At 36.3% G+C, this 26,529-nt stretch overlaps 1 protein-coding gene across 1 annotated transcript; it reads left to right on the plus strand.

Moving 5' to 3' along the window:
• Positions 1-15,705: 15,705 nt before the first annotated feature.
• TMEM244 (transmembrane protein 244) lies at positions 15,706-26,529 on the plus strand. Its single transcript, XM_050314736.1, has 6 exons — positions 15,706-15,738; positions 19,555-19,640; positions 20,184-20,257; positions 23,640-23,765; positions 25,531-25,575; positions 26,435-26,529. Exons 1-6 carry the CDS (start codon positions 15,706-15,708, stop codon positions 26,527-26,529), a joined length of 459 nt encoding a protein of 152 aa, XP_050170693.1.

Raw genomic sequence — 26,529 nt, forward strand, 5'->3', positions numbered from 1 at the left:
GCTAGCACGTATGATCAGATAGACTCAGAAATCATGCCAATATTTCAGGTACTTCGTGGATTGGATAGCAATGCTGATGTTTTAAACTAAATGCAACACTATAGTTAAGAGGACCCTGATCCCTCAAACAATGTGACTACCTTATTCTCTATGTGTCTGTGTGAGATTGCAACAGTGTGGTCATTATATATTTTTTTTTGAAATTAGGCAAAATAAAAAATTAGAAGATAAAATGAAATTGTAAACCCACTCAGTGACTGGTCAGCCAAAAGCCCAGAAAGATCAATAGGATATTAATTCCCATTGGAAACTGGGCTCAAAAACCTTTATACCATTTTGAAAATTTTGCTCAAGTCTAAAAACGATCGAGTATTTCTGGAGCCGAAACCTCATGGGTTTAGTGGATCATGTGTTTATACACTGGAACTTTAGGATGTAGAAATACCTCTGACATTGTGAATGTTAAGAAAAATAAAAATCATTCTGTTTTATATATGCTTGGCATCAGGAAGAAGTGATCTATGAAACTAGATATAAGTTATGTGAATTAAAACAACTAAAGAAAGTTACAATTGTATTTATATGAAACTGCAGTGTGTAACCCTCTCTACAGACTGCAGTGAGCAGTACAGATTCATCTGATCTTATATATCTGATCTTTCCTATTGGACTCAATGGCTTTGTGAAACCTTAATTAACAACTTTCCAAAAGGAAACAACTGAACAATTGATCTGTAAGCAAAGTTAGAATTCTCTGGGCAGATTTGGGTGTATACCATTTGCTGAATTGATTTAAAATTTACCTGCTATAATCCCATACCTGGCAACTGGAAAGCATAGGAAATCTAGTTTAAGAGCATGGTTTTAAAACTGCAGAAGAGAGGAATTCAATTGTTCAAACCTGAATCAAAGTCTCAATAGGTGTTTGCAAATTATTTTTTTTTGTGTAAGGATGGCCATTTCACAGCAGGGGTATTAAGTTGCAGATCACATAATAAAAATTTAATTTCCTTTCATTAATCTGTTCTCAGCTTCCAAATGTTGTGGGGCTCCATGTCAGCTTAAATGTTCCTGGGATGGTCATCCCTAAAAACTCACCCAGCGTGATGCAGTATTATGTCAGCCCTGGCAACTTTCAGTGACTTTGCACAACTGTGCAGCCTTTGAAAGAGCAGCTGAGGTTCACCCAGGTCTGGAATGCACAGCTGGGAGATTTCCCCAGCTCCAGTAATAGCTCCCATCCCCACTCATCCACCCCTGTCACTCCAATCCAATGTAACTGAAGAGATCCTGTAGACTCAGATGGCAAATTTAAAATGTTTCTGTCATCCACATATTAAAACCTCTGTGGGCCACAAATAACTCATTGGGGATGGGTAAATAAGTAGCTCATTCAAAGATTTCCCTTTTTGACTTCTGAACCTAGCTTTTGACAGCAGTTTGTCTGCTAAGTAATTATTCCCAGCAAGCAGCGCCACAAAGAAGAAAGTAGTTCTTGATAAACAAATTGAGAAGAATCTCTGCTTCCTGACAAAACCAAACATCTCCCATGCCCCTCTGGCAGCATGGGACAGCAAAGACATGCTGTCATGACTGTGTGGATATGAATCACTTGGTCTTTTACAAGCAAGAAAAAAAGTGTAAAATCTTAATGTCCACAGATCCGAGGTGCAGGAAGTATTGGTGCTCTTGGACTCAGTAGAGTCTGAGCAGTGATCTTTTCCTTTGAGCCTCTAGCCAGCTCTTCACTGCTGCCATAGGAAAAAACATCAAAGGAATCACGTAAGACATTTTGCAGTAACATCCACTCGATGGGGATTCATTAGATTCTTTGAAAATTTGGATTATATCATTCAGATGTCTTGAGTTAAAAAAGTCATAGTGAGTCTTAACAAGTAGCTTAAAAATCAGCAATTCTGATCTTCAAGATGAGAAAACATTTCACTTTTTCAATATGCTAATTGTTCATTCCTGTGTATAGAAGTTGAATTAAAAAAAAACTCTCAAGTTTGACCTGTCTGGAATAATTACTAAGGAACATGGAGCTAGGTGAGTGATGAGCAGTCTAAATTAAAACAGATAGGAATATAACCTTATCATTGCCCTGTGCAGGGCCAGGAGTTGGATGCAATGATCCTTGTGGGTCCTTTCCAACTCCGCACATTCTGTGATTCTGTGGTAAGTATTATATATATGAGAATATGTAACAGTTTTCATATATATCATATACACCATAATTTTTGCAAACTGTTGGAAAGGTGACCCTTAGCCTTGAGTAAGTCTGTGAGGATGGTATAAAGCATCTGGAAGAAACTTTTTATGCATTCATTTTTGTTTGAATACTCTTCATCTTTTTAAACACGAAGCTTGAAGTTGCTTTGAGGTTTGGCACCTTGGAAGTTATTCCACTGGAGCCAATTAATACACAATGTTTGTAACTATATATAGTGTGATTGGATCTGATAGCACAGTCTGAAGACTTCCCAACATTTCTTACTTCAGGACACCTCTTACTGTTACTTTGTCAAAGGATTTTGACTGAAAAATTTCTTTACCAGATGCTTTTCCTTAGCATTATTTTCTTATTTGTTTCTCCATTTGCAGATAAAATACTGTAAGCTTTTATGAGGACAGGGCTAGATAAAAAATGTGTTATGTTGCCAGAGCTGAAAATGCTGTAGGTTTTTACATTGAAAGTTTTACTCCATCCAGTTATTGAAGTAAAAATATTAAATATTAGAGGAGTGGAGGTAACTTACATTAAGGAATTATTCAAGGCCTCTCCTCTTAAAAACCTATCCACATTTGAAATATTCCATTATGTAAGGGCTCATAAAAGAGTAGCTAGATATTTAGCTGAAAATTCCAAAGAGCCTGTCTCAGCTGTGGACCTACTCAGGGCTCCAGAGGCTTAATTCTTCCTGTGATTTTAGCCAACGTCCACAAAAGGTGTGCCTTTCAGGGACCTTTCTATTGACAGAGTGCAGAAGAGAAGACAAATTAATTTGAGTGCAGTGTAGACAAAAGTGAAATTTAGGAGTTAGCGGATGTATACATGGAGAAAGAAAGGGAAGGAGTGTGATGAGTGAGAGGGTAGGACCATGAGTAGCCATGTGTATATACAGGAGACTGGGACTGTGAGCTTGTGTGGAAGATGAGGTTTAAAGGATGACAAACAACCAAGAAGAACAAAGGAAGAATACTGAGGTTACCTGAGCAAAGTGACCAGGACAAATATGTGAAGAGAATTAGATGAAAATTTCAAGGAACAGGGACAAAACACCAGCTATACCAGGGGTTAGATAGTGCAAGAGTGCTTTCTGGTTGTTTGGGAGCTGGTCAGTGTTTAAGCTGAACTATTGGGGTAGGTAAGAAGACAGAAATGTAAAAGGCATGAAGACGACTGTGAATGAGAGTCAAAAAACATCCTAAAGGTGCAGTGCAAGGTTAAATGCAAACTTTTAACACATAGGAAATGCCGGCATTGACACTGCTTTTGAAACTTTAATTTGAACCCTTGAGCACAAGCACAACGATACACTCTTGTGGCATGATGATAGACTATTTCTTCTACTGAAATCCAGCCTTACTCAGGGAACCCCATTATAAGAAATCTCCTTTGCGAGATTTCCACAAGGTTATATATTGAAGGTTACAAAACTCCTACTTCATTGACTCTGGCAGTCAGAAGGTGTGAAATGCATTAAGCAGTGGATTGCTAGAAGGGAAGCCACCTGCATGGAGATGCTGAAAATTAGGTTCCTTCTTTTCCTCTGACAGTTCTCATATAGTACTAAACAAGTAATTTCCAGATGGCCACTAATTTCCCATTTTCAGAGAGCTAGCCATGGATCTGAGATCTAGTTTGAAATAGCATTGGCTAGTCATAGCTGAATTCTGCTGGAATAAGGCTTCAGACACAAGAATTTGGAAAATTGGGTCCTTGGCACGCTGGACAGTGAATATTACAGAATAGTTTTGGCTTTCCCATTCTATGGCAGTTAATGCTTCTCACCTCAAACGGTTCTTCGGGTCCAGATGTTCCTCCAAATAGAGAAACAGAATTAATTTTTTTGTTCCAAAATTGATTTCAACTTGAATATTTCACTAAACAACTCTCTTATTTGTGCAAAACTACATGGCTTTGTTTGTTTCAACTTGAACATTTAGTTCAGTCCTACAGGGCTTTTGGCACTCTTTTGGTTAGCCTGTGATTCATCTCATGCAAGGGGTCAACTATGTCCTTGAATTAAATACATAAGGAGAAAAAAAATTAGTTTTGGAATGAGAAAGCCACTGTAGCTTGCATTTACTGAATAAAAACCTATGTGGTTAAGTTTGTAACTAAAATAGAACTTCCACTTCTGAAGAGAAACTAGACCACAATTTGGAGTTACAGTAGAATATCATGTCAAAAAATTAATTTTAATGGAACGATAGTCTGAAGTATTGTATTAATTTTATTTTCAAACTCAGGAAACACAGACTGTGATTCTTTCATACAAGTAGAGTTCATTAAATGACAGCTAATGTAGGAAGATACAGAGCCAAAAATGTGGGGTAGAAAAGGAATATTTTTTTGTAGTAGTATGGGAGGATGAAACTCAGAGTAGTGTTTTATATCCTTTAGAGAGTCAGGTATCACATGAGTGCCTAACAGCAGAACAGTTTGCTATGTAACTTCTCAGGCTAGAGGACTGAAAGCAAAGGGTTACATGAGGGAAACCATAAGCATGCTTGGTTCAGCTGAAATCAAACTCAGGGCATTCCTAGTCCCGGGGAGGTGTTTACAGCTCATGATGTTGTAATTACAAAAAGTAAAAACAAAAAACCAAAACAAACCAAAAAGAAATTCAGACACAAAAAACTACATCAGAACTGCAGATAGAACATACAAATTTAAATTTATTACTCACTAAGAGTATGAAATAATGGAAACTTTAGATAGAATCTGTCATTTGCTAAATGTGTATAACATTTTTTTTCTTTTTTCTTTTTTTCCCATTGTGGACGTGTGCACTGTGGCACCTCGCATTAACAGGTCTCATATCACCTTCCCCCAGTCCAAACGTCTGGATAACTTTATAGTACAGAAAATATTATTCTCCCAGATAACTGTAGATTGATGGCAGATACACAGGAAATCTCAGGGCTACTAAATTCCTCAAAGAAAGTTTAAGGGAGAAATAAAAAACCTCCTGAGACCCTGTTCTCTTTCCTAACACAACTGTTCCCATAGCAGAGACAATCCTTTCTCTTCTAAACAGGTCACTCAAAAAGAAGGAATATTTTTTGCTATTTTAGATGTGTATGAGGATGTATGTGCACAGTCTCAAAAAAAAAATCCCTTTTTCATAGGAAAAGTTAACAATCTGTTACAGAAAAATGACTTCAACCTTCTAGGTTGTGAGAATGTTACTGAGTTTGGATTACAGATTTAAAATATTGCAGGAGCTTTCTCTGAGCAATTTTCCTTCAAGGAAGACAACGTCTTGTACTGAAAACAAGTTCATGGGATTAATCAGAGACACTAAATAGTTTTTTAAACATTCATTTATTTTTATTTAAAAGAGCCCCTTTAAACCATAAAAGAGATGATTTAAGGTAAGAACTGTATTCCCTTACCTTCTATATGAGAAAAAAAAGAGCTGATGGTGGGGCTAAATTTTTTATTAATTTGTAATTAATTTGCAAGGGAAAACTCATAACTGTATATTCAGATCAATGGTCCAGCATTTTGGCTAAAAAAATTGAGAACATTGTTTTCAGTGTTGCACTAAGGTGACCTTGCAAGTTCCAGCACTTATGATCTTTTGTTTTCACAGCCCATGGCCAGAAGGAGCCATTAGACCCTGTAGTTTTACATCCTGTAGGATACAATTAGGTTTCAGCCAGACGTGTTACTGTATTACATTCAAAATTAAGCTATTAAGTTAGATGAATAAGGTTCCAATGCCCCAAAAAAGTAAGAGATATGTTAACCACAGTCAGAGAACAGGATACAGAAGGTAACACTTGTGCCCAAGGCCATGGCAAGAGTTGACAGCCCAGTAGGTGATGTGATCTCAGAAGATGAACCACACTTTACAAATCAGAGGAAGAAAAAGTCCTCTCCAGTACTTGCCAAATCTATTGTGGTTATTTCTTTTCACCTATGAAATGAGTGGAAATCTGTGTATATAGGGAGGACACACTGAGCAGGACAATAGAAGCAGAGATCTTCAGCACAGCCTTAAAGCATGAATTTCTTCTGCCTGAGGTCCCATATCCAGGTGTGGTTGATCTCTGGTACTTAAGAGGAATATCAAAAGACTTAGGGTGACTTGCTTACAGGTTGCTAATTGTTCATGAGGCAGAAAAATGCCGTGCTGATTCCTGCTGGTGAATAACTAAAGGCCCTATGCATGAGATCCCATTGCAATGATTTCTTTACTACACAGTTGAAATTTAACAAGCATGCCGAGGGTGATGCCTACACTATCCCTGAGGCCTGTGGAGGGTGGCAATAAACACCACTTCACTGGACACAGACTTAGTGAAACTGGAGGGAACTGCACACCTATTCAATCAGCTCAGTGGACCTACTATACTTTTTCTCAGGAACTGGATTAAAGCAAATCTTTTTAGCCTGAACCTTGCTTGAGGTTCTGACGTGTCCTAAACCCTCTGCCTATTTTTAAAAACTGTCAATTTGCCACACCAATAGAAATTAAATCAGAACTCCGATTTTATTTTTGATAGCATAGCACCAGTAAACTAGCGTTAAAAAGAAATCACAAGTCTGAATTGCCAGCCTATTTCCATAAGAAAACGACAGTACAACTGCCAATCCTTTGTCTTTAAGAACTGTTGAATCTCAAACAAGATAATTCACAAAATATCATAGGTGAAGACTCAGATTTCAAATAAAAACTAATCAAGATGGGTACCAACATCAGTTAATGACACAGCAAGGGCGTAACGTTTAGGTATACATTTATATATATGTACATCTGAAATGTGAGAAAGTAAAATAAAGCAATAAAGATAGTCTTTGGCTAACTCTTGGTTTTAAAAGGGATCTCTGTTTCTGGCAGTTGATGTCAGACCAATGAACAATAGAGAAGTATACTAACAGACACAAGGCCTATGCCAACTGTTTTTAATGTAGGATCACAAAATATTTTCTTGCATTATGATAACAACAATGAAGCGATACTGGTGTGAAACTGATCAAAATAAGATCTTAAATATGTTGATGTGTTAATGAGTTTTTATAAGTCACCACAAATAGCACTTGTGAATGGAAATGTGCAGCATCTACTTAGAAAAGTCAGCCGCTATTACAATATTGTGAGGGAAAAAGAAAGGATAATACTATAACAGGTCCTGCCCCTAGCTGAGGCTCTGTGTGAACTGATGGATGCAAAATTCTCAAAACTGAAGATTTGTAGCACATGAAGGATTGGGCATTGTAAAATGTACTCATTCACACAGGTCCTGTACAACTGGGCACAGATAAAAAGGGATTTTTATTTTCAAGTCTCCTTTGTCTCTGTCAGTATGTGCCAATCACCATCTCTTGAGTCCCATGGAACATACCTGGTACCTAAAACTGAATAATGGGCCTAAACTCTTGCATTTTGCCTGTGTGATGTGAAGTTAAAAGGCTTAGTACAACACACTTGATTTAAACAATCAAACAGAAACAAATATGATATTTACTTACTGTAGGCGCTTTCAGTACCTAAGGTTAAAGAGCCATCTGTTTCTCTGGTGTAATTCCACTGGTTTCAACGGAATCAGGGCAGGATAAATTTGATGCAATACGTTCACCTGGTCACCTAGCACACAGCAGAGATGTTCCCTTTGTGTGGAAGGCTGCACACAATCAGTTTGCCATCTAGTGGCAACTATTTTGAACACAGACAACAATTTAAACCAGTATGTGATTATTTTGAGATAACCGGGTATATTAAATCAGCTAAGGTGTATGAAAACACACACTGTCAGGGAAAAACTAGTTTGAAGCCTCAAAGGATAACTGCATGTATACCCAGCATTGTGCATTCAGACAGGAAAAATGTCATGACTCAAGCTGTCTAACAAAAACATTTCCAGTTAAGCTAATACTTTCTGTACAGCATGACTGGATATGTATCACCTGTAGCGTTTTAGATAAAAGAAGATGTAACAACATACCGATGATTAGACACCTTCTAATTCACCCATCTCCTGCTCCTGTCAGTCTCTCTCTGGGATAAAAAGAAACGCTATTACTGAAAATTTTACATAGCCAAACTGTGGCCCTACCTGAGTAATCTCAGTGACTGGAACTGCAACTGTTCATGTGGAAAAGCAGTGACATGGCCAAGTCAGATTGTTTGTGTTAAGGTTATGAGTTACTAATAGAAAGGCTAGTCACAGCTAGAGATCATAAGCCATACCTACCTAAATCATCTACGAGAGTCTGTTCAGGAAATGCAAAAAAGGTGTACTTTTTGTTGCTGGGTGGCCTGGTAATACTTATGCACTTATGTGAGTGGGTTTATTTTCCCTATTTTTCATGTTCATTTGGCTGTTCTTAAAAGTAACTGGACATTTATCTGCTTGTAATACTTAAATGATCTTTTTTACTATACTATTCCTGGCTTGACTAATATTACCATATTTATCATGACACAGGAAATGTACCTGACACAGAAAAATGCTATTAGCATTTTATAATTGATTCAAACTTGAACTGGCAAAGACTTCTGCCCTTCCTTCTGCACAAGGATTTCCATAAATTTTATAAGAACCTCAAAACCCCATCAAAACCAGTGTCAGATTACAATGTCCCTAGACCTGATTTTAAGATAGCAAAAAAAGTATGAGTCCTGCATGTTTAAATTCTACTGGGAGCCATTTCCATAATGATGGACATGAAATACTTGAGAGCCAACTGATGTCAGTCTAGAAGACATGCCAGTAACTAGCAGTAGCTAACACCAGTGAATGACAGGAACCAGAGAATGACAAAAGCTCGGCTCTGAACACAGGTCCTTCAGTTTTAGAGTATCCTGAATTGGAAAGGGAATCCTCCAAATGCTGGAAACTTCAGCAATGGGATGAGAAAAATTGGATTTAGAGAAGATTTTAGGCTGTTGAAATTCATATTAGGATGTCATTAGCTATCATCCTGCAGAAAAGCATTTAATAATGAAATCTATTAAACTGGAGCTGTACTAAAGAGCTGTTGAAATGCATTTTGGAGATGTCATAAATACAATTTTGTTAGTTTGTTTTCTGGCAAATGTCAGCTGGATCTAATGTCAGAGGAGCAGTAAAATTGAGTGAAAATTCTTTAGATGACAAAATTTATCAGATTTTAGAGCTTAATGATATGTCTTCTTACACTGTAGTAGTCAAAAATATAAATATACATAGACTTTTCACTGAGTTACTGAATGCATGTGTACTCATCCTCCTATTCAGTGATCACAGACAATTGCTCAATTTATTGAAAATATACTTTACCTCCCTTTGTGAACCTAGTTGTGATAAAGTGACTTGCATTCTGTTCTGGGCCATGAATCATAGTCACAAGAGTTAATTAAAGTTCTAATGGTAGGGTCAACAAGGTCAAGTGAATGAGTTTGTCTATATATAATTAGGGCAGAATGGAAGATAATGAAGTTCAACAGGTGTAACTGAGAGAAGAGGCTGTCTATTGTATTACAGTGCTTGACTTGAAGATTCAAAATTGTTTTTGAGTAAAAGGTTGGGAAAAATATCTTTTTACCTGTAAATAGAAGAAATTTTTCTCTAGAAATGACAGGTCTGAAAACAGACAATGTCCCAGTGCCATCTTTATTCTCATTTTCAAACCTGCTGAACAAAAGCATGTGAATAACACAGCTGTTTCAGCACCACACATTTTTATTTTCTAGGCAAATGCAGTGTACCTATGACTGCAGAAAAATCAAAATAAATGATAAAATTTTGTAGATGGAAATTCACCCGGGATGTGGTTTATTCCATATGAGAATAGTTTAAGAATTCTTGTATTTTCTGTATTAGAAGGATGAGTTCAAACTAAAGATGGCAAATAGCTAAAATCATGAATTTGTGTGCTTTTCAATCTAATAAGAAAATACATAATTTATCCTGGCTCCTCTATGCAGGCATCTCTTGCTGACAAGCTTGCTCTTTCTAAAACAATCACTTTCCTCAAGTGCAGATAAACAGAAAAAGCATACTCCATGAACAGGACAAAATGCATGCAGAATAATTTACTGCATAATCCTAAGGACCCAGTGAAAAAGCACTGAAGCAGGTTTATTTAAACTCCCTCTTTAGATAGCAAAGAGAAACGTGTGAACATCTAAGTGTCCCAATAGTCGTTTCCCAGCAATCCCCCAGCTGTATATTAACACATTTATGATAGCTATTGGCAGTGCAAATTTCTTTCTGCTACTTTGCCCATGCTGGAATCAGCCCTTCAATCAGAAGGGCCACTTCTGCAAATGAAAAAGGAGTTTAGTTTCCACGCCCAATCAATCCTGGTATCTCTCCTAAGAGCACCAGAAAGAGATGGTTAATTAGTGCCATGTATGACTGTGCTGGGGACACCTGCCTGCAATGAACAAAACTGAGAGCATTAGGTCATTTTGTAGAGGCTTTACAGTTACATCTATCCCAGTAAATTAAAACAGTGACTGGGAACATTCCTGGGAAGAGAAATGGGGTTGCACATTGAATTAAATGGTGTCAGGAAAGGTTCTTGCCTGTGCTGGCTTGCACAGCTGGGGAGGGTGGCACAGGCCTTGGTCATGCTCCTCAGGCAGCTTGTGGGCTGTCTGGTGGAGTGAGGACACATCAGCCATGCCACGTCACGTGGCCCAGGAGCATCCAGGGCACTTGTGTGTTACCAGCATACACATAGTGTATGATTACTTGTTAAAGCTTTCACATAACGTATAATACTTATAGTTGAATCAATTATAAAATAGATAATCCCAGACCCATCAAGGAAAATCACTGATCCATCTCTGCAAGACCAGAGGAGCACTGACATACAATCACAGGCAGAAACACAAATTACAGCCTTCTGAAAAGCAAACACCTTCCAGGTTTTTATCAGGAAAGCCTCAGCTCCTTTGCTCCTTTGTGAAACCCATCAAGATGAATCACTGCAAGCTTCTCTCTGGATCACCCTTTAGGCTGAGGGGGTGGGTATGGGATGCAGAGAAGGAGCATTTTTTGGGATTTCCCAGTATTTTTTATGAGATGTTTAGAGGCAGAACCAAAGAAGGGATTTAGGTGACTGGTGAAGGAACAAGTGTGGAAAAGTGAGTTTGTGTGTGACAGTCAGGCCTCTCCAGTCTGTGTGGAGTGGGTTTGCAGCATGTCCTGGCCTCAGCAGCTGGGACCCAGAGGCCAGCTACTGGGCAGACTGAGTGCTGACCCAGCTGCCAGGCTTGGGTCACAGCTACCTTGTCCATGTGCATAGATGTATCTTCTCACTATTGGGCCTTCAACCCACTCAGCCAATGAGGGGGGCAGAGCGAGACCATTGGTGTTGTCTGTGTTTGTGTAAGTGGTTTGTGGCCCTGTCTGTGATCTGTGTGGCATATATGTATATATGTACATATATATGCATATATGTGATGTATATGCACATATATGTGTGCTATGTGTGTGTGTGCTTACTGGGAATACATTTCAACATTGCTACAGTCTCGTCCTGGGGGCATGGAGCTACAGCAGCCTTTCCTATCTCCAGCTGTTTGATCCAGCATGATATATTTTCCTCTAAATGTAGCAGCGATTTTTACAGCCCACTCCTCAGTTTTTGTGGGCCTAGTCGTAAAACATTTTTCAGTGCTTCACTGCACTTACCAAAAATTCCCACTAACAGTAGTGGAAATGTCAGAATATCTTCAAAATGTAGGCTTGTGCTAATCAGCACATTAAGCTTCTCAGCAGAAAGGCCAAATATTGATTTTTTTTTTAAATACAGGCAATTAAACTTGCTTCTTAGGCATACAGTGGGGCCAAGGTGGAAAGTTTACATTGCTGCAATTGTGTTATAGCTTCTCTCTGGATAAACAGAAGACTTCATTTTCAGTTCTATCAATCCACATCATTCACAAACAATAAAATTAATTTCTGGTTTGAATAAATAAAGCCCACTAAATTGGTTTCTTTGCCAATACTTTCAAGCTTTATGTTGAACTTGTTCACAAAGCCAACAGTGTCAGTTAACAACACAAAAGATGTTGTTTACTATTTTTGCTATTAATTAAGCCAGCTCCTTAGATACAAGTAGCTCATTGGGGTTAATTATCTCTAGAAAGAATCCAATTCATTTGCAGTTTGCTAATCAGAAAGAATTATACCAATTTTTGAGTTGAATTCTTTTAGTGCTATGAACATTTTAGATTTGTGAGCTTTTACACAGAAATTCAAGGAGACAACTTTTCAGGAGCTGAAAGTCCCTAAAATTCACTCTTCTTTAATCAAGTATATTGAAAGTTCTGTTACAGTATAATATCAGGAATAAGGACATTGTTAAAAGCAATTCAACAAAATTTGGAACTAAGAATAGACTGATACATTCAAAGCGCATTTCTGCTTCCACTGATTCTCTGATTTCCCATCCCTCAACATTTATCCGTCACAAGAGAGGTTAAAGAAGGAAATAACCTAATTTCTTTAATCCACATGGAGGTAGAGACTAGACCTCACGTAATTCTGGCTCCTCTCATATGGGAGCCAAGCTGTCATATTAAGGCTGTATAATGCATATGTGACCAATACCAAACTGTACAGGCCGTCTTTCCTAGGATACAACGAATCTGTACTTGCTGAAGTTGTAACACTTTGTAAGTCAACTTAGTTACCTTCACTGCACTGATTGATTCATCCAGTCACTGCAGTATAACAAATAATGGCCACCATTTATTTTTCTAAGTTCTTCCACCCTTGTACACAACGTAAATGTAGTTCCTCCCTATCAGCAGATGGAGACAGAGTACACATGTTTTGATGTCATCATCCAGTTAATTAAAAATTTCTCACCATACAACCCAGTCAGCATCCATTTGGTTATCTTTGTATTTTTTTTAAAGATTGCAGGATAATGAATGTAAGCTTGGGGTTAAGTAATTTCTCTGATTTAAAAGCTAGTTTTCAGGTTTTGAAATTACCTAAGAAATATGATTCTAGGTCTAGCCAAGTTTTAAGGCACAGAGTTCTAATGCAAACAATCAGCATAATGAGCAACACAAATTCTGTGTTCTCTTCCATGAGAGATATTCCTGTAATTTTGTCATATGATATAGTTCTTCAAATTGTTGTTAATTATTTCTACATTGCTATTTGACAGCATGATAAATTGTGGGTGTAAATGGTAATATTCTAAAAAAAACCCAGATCCAAAAAACAAACCCGAAATAATAAGCTTAGGCAGTAAACTTAGCTGTAAGATTTATAAAAATTTCCTCACAGTTAATTATTACATTTGACTTTTTGTTTTGGCCCAGGTAGCAGATAGGAACTAGGTATTGCCTTGGTGCTATTAGATGCCATGATCACATTCTTTAAAAGAGTTACTACCCTAGAGAAGTATCCTTAATTTTACTTTTAAAGGATGTTCTCCATTCTGCAATTTTCTGCAGTTAAGGTTTTTTGAATATCTCTTACATCTTATCCATTACATATCACTACAAAAGAAGTATATGTGTACAGCCAAATGTCAAATAACAGTTTTTATTAACTGTTCTCAAATATGTGAGCTTCAGATATTGATATCCTACCAACATAACTGTTTCCTGTGTGTTTCTGTAAAGCAAATTAGCACAAACTCCTGGGGTTCAAAAGTAATGGACTACTACTTTTCCTAATAACCCTAATAAAATTCTATAGTGTAATGCTTCAAAAATTAGTGTGTATTTAAAAGTAGGGATTGTTGACACCAAATTACATAATTTATTATAACTTTTATTAAAACTTGTCTTCTGTCTCTCCACTGGATAGAAGTTGTCATTTTTCTTATAGCTGGCTCAGTAAATTTTAAGAAAATAAAAAAAAATACAAAAAGTGATTATTCCATTATCTCAAGATGTTGCTAACAGCAATACAACATCTTTATAGTTAACATTCACTATTGAGTGATTCAGTCAGTATTCTGGGTCACACACAGCTTCTGCCACTTCCAAGTTTGATTTGCTCCTATTCACTGGGTTATCAGGTGTTTTCAATCTTGAATTGGAATTCAGATGTTTCCAATCTTGAAGCAAGGATGCAACAGAAATATTATTCATTCTGTCAGAGTATTTAAAGTTTTCAACTGTGCAATAGAAATGGAAGGAATTTCTTAGTCTTCCCAACAAATCTGTGCCTACAGTTTCCATTACATTTCAGTCAAAGTTGGTGACTGTTACAATCATCAGCCTGGCTAAATTGACTCTTTGTGAAGAAGTAAGTCAGTGAATGTAAACTCTTATCAGGTTTAAAAATTATTTTAGATTAATGTAATCCATTAGTTTTTCAATTATCTTACTACTTATAACTACTGCAAAAGTTTCTGTGGATTAATTTTAGGTCAACTGTTTTCAGATGATACTTTGGGGTAGATAGTATGCTCTTTGAATGAACCCTTTTGCTCCTTTTCAAATAGTTTTTAATCATTCAAGCAAATATTTCTTCATTAATTTGCTACTTGTGATTATTTCAACCATTTATGCAAATTATTTTGCAGGGGTTTATTTTTTTCTGTCTATTTCTTTGTCATCACTTCAGCTCTTAAAATAGAACTTAACTGATGTACAGGTTTTCATGCTAGTATTTGCACAGGAAGGAATTTCACACAATACTATTAGTAATTTCCCTGACAGTATTCACAATCTGGAGCTATCAAATCTATGACTGAAAGCTCTTGTTTGCTGAGCACAAACTGCATTTTAGAGCAGATAGCATTTATTTTGTATGACTAAAAAGGCATAAAAAATTCTAATGAAACTCACACATATTATGTTAGTGTCAGCAGAAAAAGAAGTTTTTCCTTGGTTCAGTTTCAGAAGTGTCTCCTTTTTCCAAATAACACAGCATTCTGAATCATAATGTGCCTGTAAAAAGTCAAATTTGAATCCATTAAGGAACTGCTCAGTAGAAGTTGGATGTGCTCTAAAGCACACTAAACTTCCTTCTACTTCCTTAAACTAATTATACCTAATTCAATGTGAATTATACTTGATGTGATAAAGTGATAGTCAGAAGAAAAATATTAGCAAAGAACATTGTGAAGAATGTACCACTCCACATCTATAGTCAATAGAATTAATGCTAGAAAATGTAAAGCTAATTAAAAGCAGGAAGTTATAATAACCCCAAGGAACTGTGATCACATGAATGCTGAAAAAAAAGCAATTAAAAGGTAGAAAATAATAATAATGTCTGTCTAAATAGCTAAGTTATATTACAGATATGCTTTGCCTGACTGTACCTACAAAAGTATGAGCATTAAACAAGCTAGTAGGATTTTCTCTTTGCTCTTCAGCAGCTTATAATTAACTCACAGATGTCTTCTGTCTGAATTCAGTTTAATCCAATCAACTTACCGCACTCTGCCCTATACTTACCTATAAGAATGTTTTTTGGGGTGAAAACCAGCTGCTTCTTCCTGCACATGCAGGCATACAGAATATAGCAACAGCACTTCCTTTCACTCATCATGTGTCCATGGCTCTCAAGGTCAAAACTGCTGAAACCAAGGTAAAGGGAATTAAGTTTATTTAGTATTGTATGTCACCAGATAGTATTTAGAGAATTAGAAAACTACTGCGGGGCTTGAACAAGCTGTTACTTTCATTCTTACAAATTGTTCTTTACTGTTCTCTTCCTAAAAAAACCAAATTAAAAGGACACTTTGTACTATAGTGCTGGTAGTAATTACTGCAAAGTGCTTTTTATAAAAAGAATTTCAAAATATGTGATATTGTTCCATTTATGAGATATGATTCTTGGAAGTGACTAATAAAATTCCACATTTGATGTCACTAGTGATTTCCTAATATTCTTCCTTTAAGTTGTTTTGATATATAATAAATAACCCTGTAGTTTTTAACTTGTGGGTTTTTTGCTTTGAAATACCAGAAGATCTAGAAAGGGGGAAATAGCTGAAAATAGGAAGTATTCTGAGATTTTAAAAATGTACGTTTACATTTCTGAGGCAAGGTCAAATAATAAAATGAAGTAGAATATAATACAACTAGAATATTTTCAAAGTGTTTTCATTTTCATGTTGGTTGCATCTCCTTAGCTTACTCAACTGAGCAAAGCATACTATACCTAATACCTCACTACCTCCCTAAGACAGGGACTCAGAATATTCTGGGTACAAAGAGAAAACTCCTGTGCCTTTGATGCCAATGAAAGTTTGTCGCTGACTTCAAGGCTAGAAATTCACCTACTGTAATTAGAGGTCAACAGTTCATCGACTGACAGCCATCCTTCAGTCCTGTGATTCTTCCCTTCTGTCCTGTCTCCCCACTTTTATTACAGTAGGAATCTACATCTAGAGCAGATAAGGCTTCACAGAGGCAGTTGCAAGAGGAGGGGCAGTGGGTAAAGGAGAATTACATGAAAAGTGCAACTGCTCAGAGCAGTGGAATGAAAATAATTCCCATCAAATATGTGCCAAAGATTAAACTTCCAGTGCTTAAAGTTACCTTCAGGGGAGTAAGAGAGAGCATGGCTGCCAAACTTGCAACTAGCATGTGACAGTGTAGTCAGTTAACATTACTGCAGTGATGGTGTGCACTGTGGAAAAGGAAGGATCAAAAGGGTTATTTGGACAATTTTCATTTAGAATAAGACTACAGACAGTGAATAGGAGCTGAATTTAGCCCTCAGACCAACCTGGCTGAAGAGATTAATCATTCTCAGTTTTTGCTTGGCTTTCTTTTGATGAATGGAAAAAAGAAAAGAGTAAGTCTGTCCCGGACATTTTCTTATTGACAAATATCTGTTTGTACAGGCATGATGGCTTTCTCTCCTGTATCATTAGAAAATAAAGCTCTTTACTCTCTCTTCTTGTGGGACATACATACGGTATTCAATATTTAGCACTTTACAACATTTAGCAATATAAAAGTGATTAGTTTGCTAAATTCACAGTATCCCCACTTCTGTCAGTGTTGGATGCTTCATTAACTACCACACAACCACTCAACAACTAAGGCCACAAGTGAGCGTTAGAGTTGGACCTTCATCCACAGAGGCATTTTCTTTTGCTTTGTAAGATCTCTTATTTCCAAAGGTGGTTTGTTCATTTGGCTAATAGCCTTTACTGTTCAACATTTCCTTCATGCATCTTTTGAATTTGTCTAGCTAAAACTTGTAGCTGTTTACTTCTTGTGGCTTTTCTGATAGATTAAGGAGCCCTTAAGTACCTGGTATTTTCTGCCTGTGAAGGTACTTATCCATCATAATCAAATCATCCCTCAGAGATAAACAGATTGACCTCTTTAGGGCTGTAGTCCTACTAAAGAAGAAAGCCAAACATTTCTAGCCATCAGCTCCCTTTTGTTTCTCTTTTGTGTAGCTTCTTCATTTTTAAAACCACTTTAAAAATTGCTGACAGAAAACAAAAACAAACAAAAAAAAACCCCACAAAAAACCAAACAACCCAAGAAACAAAAATAAACAAAAACCAACCACAAACAAACAAAACAAACAAAATAAAAAAAACCAAACCCACAATCACCTTAAACACCAAAGCCTTAAGGACTTTTTTTGTGTCTCAATATTGCAAGAGAAACTCATAAATATGAGCTAGTATGAGCTAATGCTCCTCTGCAGCCCTTCTCAGAGTCTCTACCTCATTAAATAAGGGCTCCACTTACCAGCATAGAACAAACTAAATCAAAATGGAAATTGCACTTTAGAGCTGGCTTATGTTTTACATTTTTCACTGCAATCTCACCTGGCAACTGTGTTTTATTTAAAACTGAAGACTCAAAAATATTTTATACCTTTAATTTTCTTTAAAAAAAATTATTAATTTTGACTAATGTGTCAAGAATATCACCCAACTTTATCATCAAAAATCCACAGCAATAAAGACACTCAATAACCAGTTTTGAAAAAAAAAACTTGAATAAAAGTAAATAAATAAAAAGAGCGAGCCTCTTTCAAGTGTTGCAAAGTGGAAATTATTTGTGAAACTTCACAGTATCTTATACATTTCTTTTTTGGTTTCATTCCTTTAGTCATAGTTGTTCTCCAAATACTCCTTCTTGCTTTTACTATGACTATGCAATTCTTGTTTCCCCTGCTTCGGTCCCTAAAACCAACCTACACACATAATTCTGATCACCGTTCTTCAGAGCTGAGTTCTATTCTCTATTAGTTGTTACCTATTTTTTTCTAAAATTCATTCCTATTGTAAATATGGTGTCACCATTCAAAGGTAAGTATTGTCTTCTTTTGCATTGACCCAATGTTTCATTATCTGCAGTCCACAGTCTTTGCTTGCCATTTTGATACAGTTCCCATTATTTTACTACTTCATTTATGCACAGCCACTTTTCATAGGTTTACTTCTGAATGAATACCTGTATTTGGTGCATTTCATCATCTCAGTCTTCATTTTTCTATTTTAAATTTACTTTTGATCAACATAGAGAAGAAGTCCTGTAAAACATCAAAACTTCCAAACTCTCTTGCTGTTAGCTCAGTTCCATCGATCCCAGGGGAAATTCAGCATGGCATCTTCCAGAGCACACTAAAATGTATGGGCTTAGGGCTCATATTTATACATCCAAATGTATTAACTTAATAATGGAATCACTGTAAAAATGATGTTCTCTTTAGATCATTATTGTTTAATGGTTGATAGCTTGGAGATCTATGGAGGTATCTTACCAGATGAGTCAGGTAAACACACATTGCTAGTTTCAAATATTTGACAGCCAAACTGGAGTAAGGGCAAGAAGTCTTAACTCGTTACATGAGCTGTACCTGGGCTAAGAATTTATACAATCGTCTACTTCTAAAACAAAACCTGGAATGCTTTAATATAAAAAAGCAAAATGTAGACACCTATCCTTCCATTGTAAATCATCATGTAGCACAATATTGAAGATGGACAATATGAAATTGGTAGCAGTTCTATCTACTTACACTGTCTTTCTCATGACCTCTTTCTTTCTGTATTTTTTTAGAGGAAAGTAGATCAGAAGATGCTGGATGGAGGGAAAAGGCAGAGAAGAAAACAACCATATAGAAAGAGTGTAATAACTGTAAAGAAATGTCCTCATTTTCTGAAGACACGTAAATTCAATATATAATGAGTATACAGCAATATATGATAAAAAAAGCCGTACATTGTAACCACACATTAGGAGCTGAACTGTATCGAGGAGGTTTCAGTGCTTTTCTGTAATCAGTAACAGCAAACACTCTGCCTAAATATTTCATTTTACATTTTGTTTTCACATTATGAATGATGGAAATCTAGAATTGTTTTCTGACGATACCTGATGTAAACATGGTGTTTAGGTTTTCCTGTCTTATGTCCTCCTGCAGGTTGTTCTGGTGAACCTGTTGATATGCATAGTAGTTTTCTACACTGTGTACTATGTGGTCCTATCTGTGTGCTTCGCAGTATTCAAGTAAGATTTCCTTTTCTTTAGTCTAATATGCTGGCATACAGCAACTGGATATCATGGGTAGAGATATGCCTGTTTAAATGAAGCATCCTGACTGGAGGCACCCAATCCCTCTTATTCTGTGAACATATTTTTCAAATTCCATTAAATTTTTGTACCTGAACCTTCTTTCAAGTGCACAGATTTGCAAATAGAGACTCAAAACTAATATAAAGTGTTCGTTCTAATATACTTGCTTGCACTTGCACCATGTAAATTATTGAAGATAAGAGAAAAGATGACATAAAAAAAGGAAAAGAAAGATTTTATAGTCAATAAAGAGGCAAGTTATATTGCCTTAGGAAGTTATTGATTAGCATGTATAGTGCCAAATGTCATAAATAAAGTGGGCAAGGGCAAAACCACAACTCAGAATGGGACTTGGAGAGCTTGCAGAAACCCGGAGTATTCCATTTGAAATCGTATTTAAAAACACCATAATATGTTATATAGTCACTAAGACATTACTAAACTCTCTGGTTAAATTTATTAATTCTGTTTCCACAGGATTAAAATGTTGGATGGTTTGGCACCTTTTGATTTTAAGACAAATCCCTCATGGATTAACCCATATTATTTAGGTAACTGAAGTTTGTTTCTCTTCTTTTTCCCTCAGTCGAGAATATATATTGTATCTGGATGTAAAGCTGTCTTCCAATGGGCAGTATTTTAAAGCTGTTTTAATAATACCAATTATTTCTGTATTTTAACTACACTGCAATTCAATGTTTATGCATCTTGCCAACACTTTTCATTTCTGTACTGCTACTTAACATTCAAGTGATTTTTAGGCTTTTTGTTGAGTTCTTCTTCTGATCTCACATCATCTGAAGGAAACATTCTACTTTGCCAGGATGCTTCATTTTCATTGCAGAACAATTACCTATTCTCCATCAAGTTCCTCCACAAAATTGTTTAATTTAATTTTCTTACTGCAGCAAATTCCTTATGAATCTTTGGATCCAGATCTGAGAAACAGGTCTTGTTCAACAAATTAAAATTTTGCTTTGGTAATGCTTCAATACAGTGGGCATTAAAATATAAGGATTTGATTGTAGCTCAATCCCTAAACATATCTTTGTATATTCTAACACAAATTTCTGCAGTTTGTCTGAACTCTCAAAATATATTCTTTTTCCTAAACTGTCATTCCTAAAAAATTACATGCATACATAAAATTTTACCAGGTTTGCAATCTATTTTACAAAAGCAGACCTCATCATCCATCAGTAAAGTAGGTTAAAGCTCAAAAGTAAATTGGTTAGTTCATCAGGTTAAAAGAGTAATAAAAATGCATGGATGTTTGTACAGTGTCAATACTCATTTCAGATGAAGAAAGAACATTTCTGTTATAGCAGTGGAAAAGAAAATTAAACATATTCCATTAGAATTAATTTTCAGGGCCCTAATGTAATTACTGAATCTCAATATGATTTTTTTACCCCTAAAAATTTTATCAGTTAGTTTGATGCAACATGCTTATATGCCAGAGACAGCAGCTATGTCATGCAAACTGATTTATTCCACCCTTCTTTCTGTCCACCTTCTTTCTGTCAAATAACACGGAAACACAAAACACAACAGCATCTGTTTAATGTCTAAGGAAAGAGAATTCAGAATGAAGATCTCTGAATTATGTCGCAAACTGAGAATTAGTTTACTCAAGAGTTTCTCTCATGCTTGTTAAAAACAGAATTATGTCTTAAGATAACCTCAGAATAAAGATGGAAATCAGCTCAGAAGTGAGGTATCCTTTCTGACCCAGTTTTGTAAGAAAGTTTCCAGAGCATTTGTCTACACTAAGCATAATTTAAAGTAATACTATGTCATGAAATATAATATAGTAAAAAAACCCCACTATAGTACATTGTCAAACATTTTCAAGTGTTATTTCCCACTTTCCACATGGAGCTTTTCCAGTTAAATTTTTCTTATTTTTTTTACATTTTTTAAAACTACTGGATGAGAGATCCATAGTACAATAGGAAGTAATAGACAGTATAAATAAAAGAATAAAATTGAAAGGCCCAGAATGCTGCCAAATTAAATTTCACTGTATAAATTAAATATAGTGAAAAGAAGAAGTATGGTTTCTCTACTGTCAGCTACAGTAATCATAGGTATTATGTTGCTATAATGGTAAGAAAAATAAATAAATAATTCAAATAAAATGTTGCTTTTATATGCCTGTGTGCTTAAAAAGAATAACAAATTACATTTAGATGGACATTTAAATGGATTACAAGCTCACAATTATGTTCTGTTGTATGGGAAATCAGGACTAGAGCTAGAAGAGACATCATGCATTTTCCATTCAACCCACTACTATCCCAGCATAAAATCAAACTTTGCCCTAGAAGTGATAATTTTTGATCCTGTTACCCATAATAGCAAGTAAACAAGCTGAGAGCTAAGCACCACTCCTTTGATGTGTTGAAGAATACAGGTCACCAAATGCCATGTGAAGTTCCTCTGTGCCTTCCTGCCCACAGGGCAGGCACAGCTTGCCTGTGCCATGACTTCTACGGAGCTGCATCCCACGTCAGAGGAGGTGGTCACCACAGGCTGGTGGCATGGCATGGTTCAGCACACTCCAGAGAAAGCATCAGGGGACAGAAATGCACCATTTTGTCACCTAGAGAAGGAATTTTCTTGGTCAGATAACTTTAATAGTCCGTTTTGGCAGCGTAATTTTGTTATTATCACTTTGCTGGTAACCCCCATTCACAGTTTAACACAACACAGAGATAGCTGCTGAACGTCAGGCACAGTGACAGCATGATAGCTGTGGTAGCCTTGCTATCAGCACCAAGAAAAGCTAGGCTCCTAGTTAGAGCCTATCCTGAGCCTCTGCTTACCATCTAGGCTCTCTGCTCTATCTGCTCTTCCAGGTCTTCTCTGTAAATTGTTATGACATATATATATATTCTAGTACATATAATATATAAATATATGATGAAATGAAGGGACAAACTAGGAATTTTCTTACCAAACATAACCCCTTAAGCACATAATTCTTCTTTGGATGCGAAAAATTCTACCTATGTCAGTATCAACCAAATCTATCTGGCACCATATACAAAGAGTGTAGATGGTTCCTAAGGAAAATTTCCATGAAATTTCTCCTCTAGGCTATATAAAGTGTGCTTAATCCTGTCAATAGACATAATCCTGTTAATCCTCATGTTTTTACATAAAATAGATGACATTTTAAAGTCTATAGGTAAATCAGGATACAATCCATGTAGATGTCTGTAGCAAAATTAGAAATTATTTTTGTAATGGAAACATAAGCATAAATTTCACAGAATCATAGAATCATCAAGGCTGGAAAAGACCTTTAGGATCATCAAGTCCAACCATCAACCCAGCGCTACCACCAAGTTCACCATTAAACCATATCCTCAAGTGCCATATCCATATGCTTTTCTAAACACTTTCAGAGATGGTGATTCCACCACTTCCCCGGGCAGTTCCAACGCTTTACAGTCCTTTCTGTAAGAAAACAAAAAAAAAAAATTCCTAATATCTAACCTAAACCTCCCCTGATGCAATTTAAAGCCATTTCCTCTCATCCTGTCACTTGTTACCTGGAAGAAGAGACCAATCCCCACCTGGCTACAACCTCCTTTCAGGTACTTGTAGAGAGCAATAACATCCCCCTGAGCTTCTTTTTCTCCAGACTAAACAACCCCAGTTCCCTCAGCTGCTCCTCATAGGACTTCTGTTCCAGTCCCTTTGCCAGCTTTATTCCCCTTCTCTGGGCATGCTTCAGCACCTTAATGTCTTTCTTGTAGTGAGAGGTCCAAAACTGAACTCAGTGATCCTGTAAGAAAATTCATATAACTATCTCAGGTATTTTAATATTGTATCGCTATCGTTTTATGTTGCACGGATATCATTTATATGAGAAGAAGCCTTTCAAAACTGTGTTTGGTGAAACTATCCTATTTTCCTTTACAGTTCTTGTGATATCATTGGAAATAACTTTCTTCACTTGTGGTCTGCTGTTTGCTCTGGTTGTGGAAGAATGGGTTTGGGATTATGCTGTAACAGTTACTATTATTCATATCATCATAACTTCAGTCGGTAAGTAGGTTTACTGCTAAATATTTGCATAGTATCACAAGTTGAAGGACAAATCAACTGATTAATCTACTCTATTACTGGACTAACTTAATATTCTTTAAAGCTAAATAAATATATATCTCTATTTTCCATCCATTTGACTCATGCCTGTATATAGGTCCTCCCGTTGAAAACTCTGTTCTGGACTTGTTGCAGAATTTTAACCCACTATTTTGTTATTAAAAAAATCACAGGTTTAGTTCATAGTCTAATGCTTCATACGAAACAGATCCAGTCTAGATACAATTTCAGCATCTGGGACGTGGTTTTTTTTTCAAATCAAAAAATTAATGGTTGTTCATGTCCTGACACTTTAAAATCTACTCATTAACACTTTAGTTCAGAGTAAAAGGGAGCTTGGCTTCAGCAAAGTCAATGCAAAAGTTTTAAGTTAAATCATTTGAAATAAATCTCACTGAGGAAAATAAAGCATTTTATCATTAAAACTTTTTTCCCCCTGAAACTCTTTCCTTCAAAGGAAAGAAAAGGGAAAGAATTACCTGCTGTAAATGATACTCATCATCACTTTTTGCCAGCACCTGGTAACCTGCTCCCTCTTCTCAGCTGTTTGGCAGAATGCTTCTACGGCTAATTAGGAAATATATGTTTTAACTCTATCCTTGCCAGACCCCATTTGGTGATTCTTTTCTCTTATAACAATGAGCTTAGTATGTTTATTCTAGACTTTAGGAAAAGGAAAAATATCACTGACAAATTAGGACTCCTTTCCTACTACATAGTAATCAATCTTCCATTTTCTATTGCTTTGTCCCTTTGTCTTTTAGCATTTTAGATGGATGGGGATTCCCCAGTTCCTATGACAAATTAAGCCAGAGACCAACAGAGACTTCATCTTAAAAAATTAAGCATAATTTCCCATCTGTTGAATTTGATTTTCTGGAGTTTAAACGATTGTTATTCGTCATTAATAACTTCTGTATTTAAGTCAAGGAATTTACAAAAATGATAAAAGAATCTGCTTTGTACATAATTTATACAGGAAGATAGCTTCTGTCATTATAATAGTTGATTCATTTTGATGTCCAAACAGCTGCAGATTTGTTATTGCTTCTTTCAGATGGCCGACCAAACCTCTGCTGGCTGGCCCTGAGCAGTGTGCCTCCCAGCCCACTTTACTACCTCTACAGTCCTGTCAGGTTTTTTTTTTTTGGGGAGGCAATATTGAGACGTATAATGGCCCTGCAGCTGATCATGGAGTGGAGATGTGGGTCAGCTTGCAAGTGGCAAGGGCCAGTGCCTGGCCCAGGAGGGAGCATGCCACGCTATAGTGATAGCCTGCAGTGTGCAGCCCCAGCTGGTCTGTCACACACAGCATCACCCATTACACACAAAGTGTCAGGCTACTGCATTTATCTGGATTGTAACAGTATGTAGGCACTCCAGCAGGGAAATGGTGTCTCTGTAGTGCTAAACTGTGTACAGGTAAGTAATAAAAAGCATTTCTTCTGCAGGGTGTCTAAGAGGTTGGTATAGCACACATTAGGTTTAGACTTGCCTTCCAGTGGGATCCTTTACATGGCTAAGCTTAATGGTATGGTCAGGTATCGGAATAATCAGGGCCTAAAGCATTTGCCATTTCAATATACATAAAATATATAATCTATGAAACATAACTAAGCACACCTTTGATAACATAGTGCACTGTTTACATATCCTGATCCTTACAGTTTTAAAATTTACATTTCTACTTTTCTTCTTCTTGCAGTTATGTCTGAATTCCCCCTGATGTTACACTGGTGGCTGGCATTAGGTATAATTACATTCTTTAAAGTTTAAGTTGTTGGAGTCTGTGTACTATTTATAGTATGAATTGTTTCTATTAACTGTCTGTTGCCTCACTAATCTGAGAATTTTTGAGGAAATATAGGCTTTTCATTTATACTGCTTTTAATGACACAGGTAATTAATGCTGGACTAGCATTTGCCTCATCTTAAAAAAAAAATCTCTATTTAAAACCAGGATGTGTTCAGCTTATGCTAATCTTACAAACAAACAACAGACGCATAATTTGAAATAAGTCATGATTAAGTCCTGACTAATCAAACTATCTCAATTCAGATGTCAAAAAGACAGTTGTACAAACTAGTCTTCCTTGGTACCCCTTACAATCAACGGAAAAACCCCACACACTTTCAGAAGCAAGTTTTATAAAAACCATGTGCAGGCACCTGAGATAGATGAGACAAATTCCAGTCATCACATTTCTTCAAAGTGAATGGCAAATCTACATTTCTGAATGTTTAGTTTTCTGTAAAATTAAAAGCATAGATTTATACTTGAAAAACAGATTATCTTTAAAAATAGTTTAGGGAAAAGGACTGGCTTCTATTCTTCTTTCTTATAGGATGGATAACAAAGATTGACAGCTGCAGTAAATTCCTAAATGATGGGGAGAGGCAAATAAATGCCCTGTCCTGCAGCTGGTTTTGTATCAGCAGCTGCTGGGTCTGGTATCTTTGTAGGTAGTTAAATCCTTGAACAAAATATTTAAGTAGATGGGCCATTTTTCAAAAAATTGAAGACAAAAAGAATGCCAGTTTGAAGTTTTATCATAAAGCTTTTATTCCACTATAAAAATTAATACAAACAGCCATATCTTTTCTTTCAGGATCTGGAGTAATTTCAATGATTTGTGGAGGACAGATTTTGGCATACTACTTGTTCAAAGACAACTTCATTTACCCCATTCTAGATGATTTTTAG

The sequence above is a fragment of the Myiozetetes cayanensis genome, unplaced genomic scaffold, assembly GCF_022539395.1.
Source record: "Myiozetetes cayanensis isolate MyiCay16 unplaced genomic scaffold, myiCay2020 scf2-11, whole genome shotgun sequence".
NCBI lineage: Eukaryota > Metazoa > Chordata > Aves > Passeriformes > Tyrannidae > Myiozetetes > Myiozetetes cayanensis.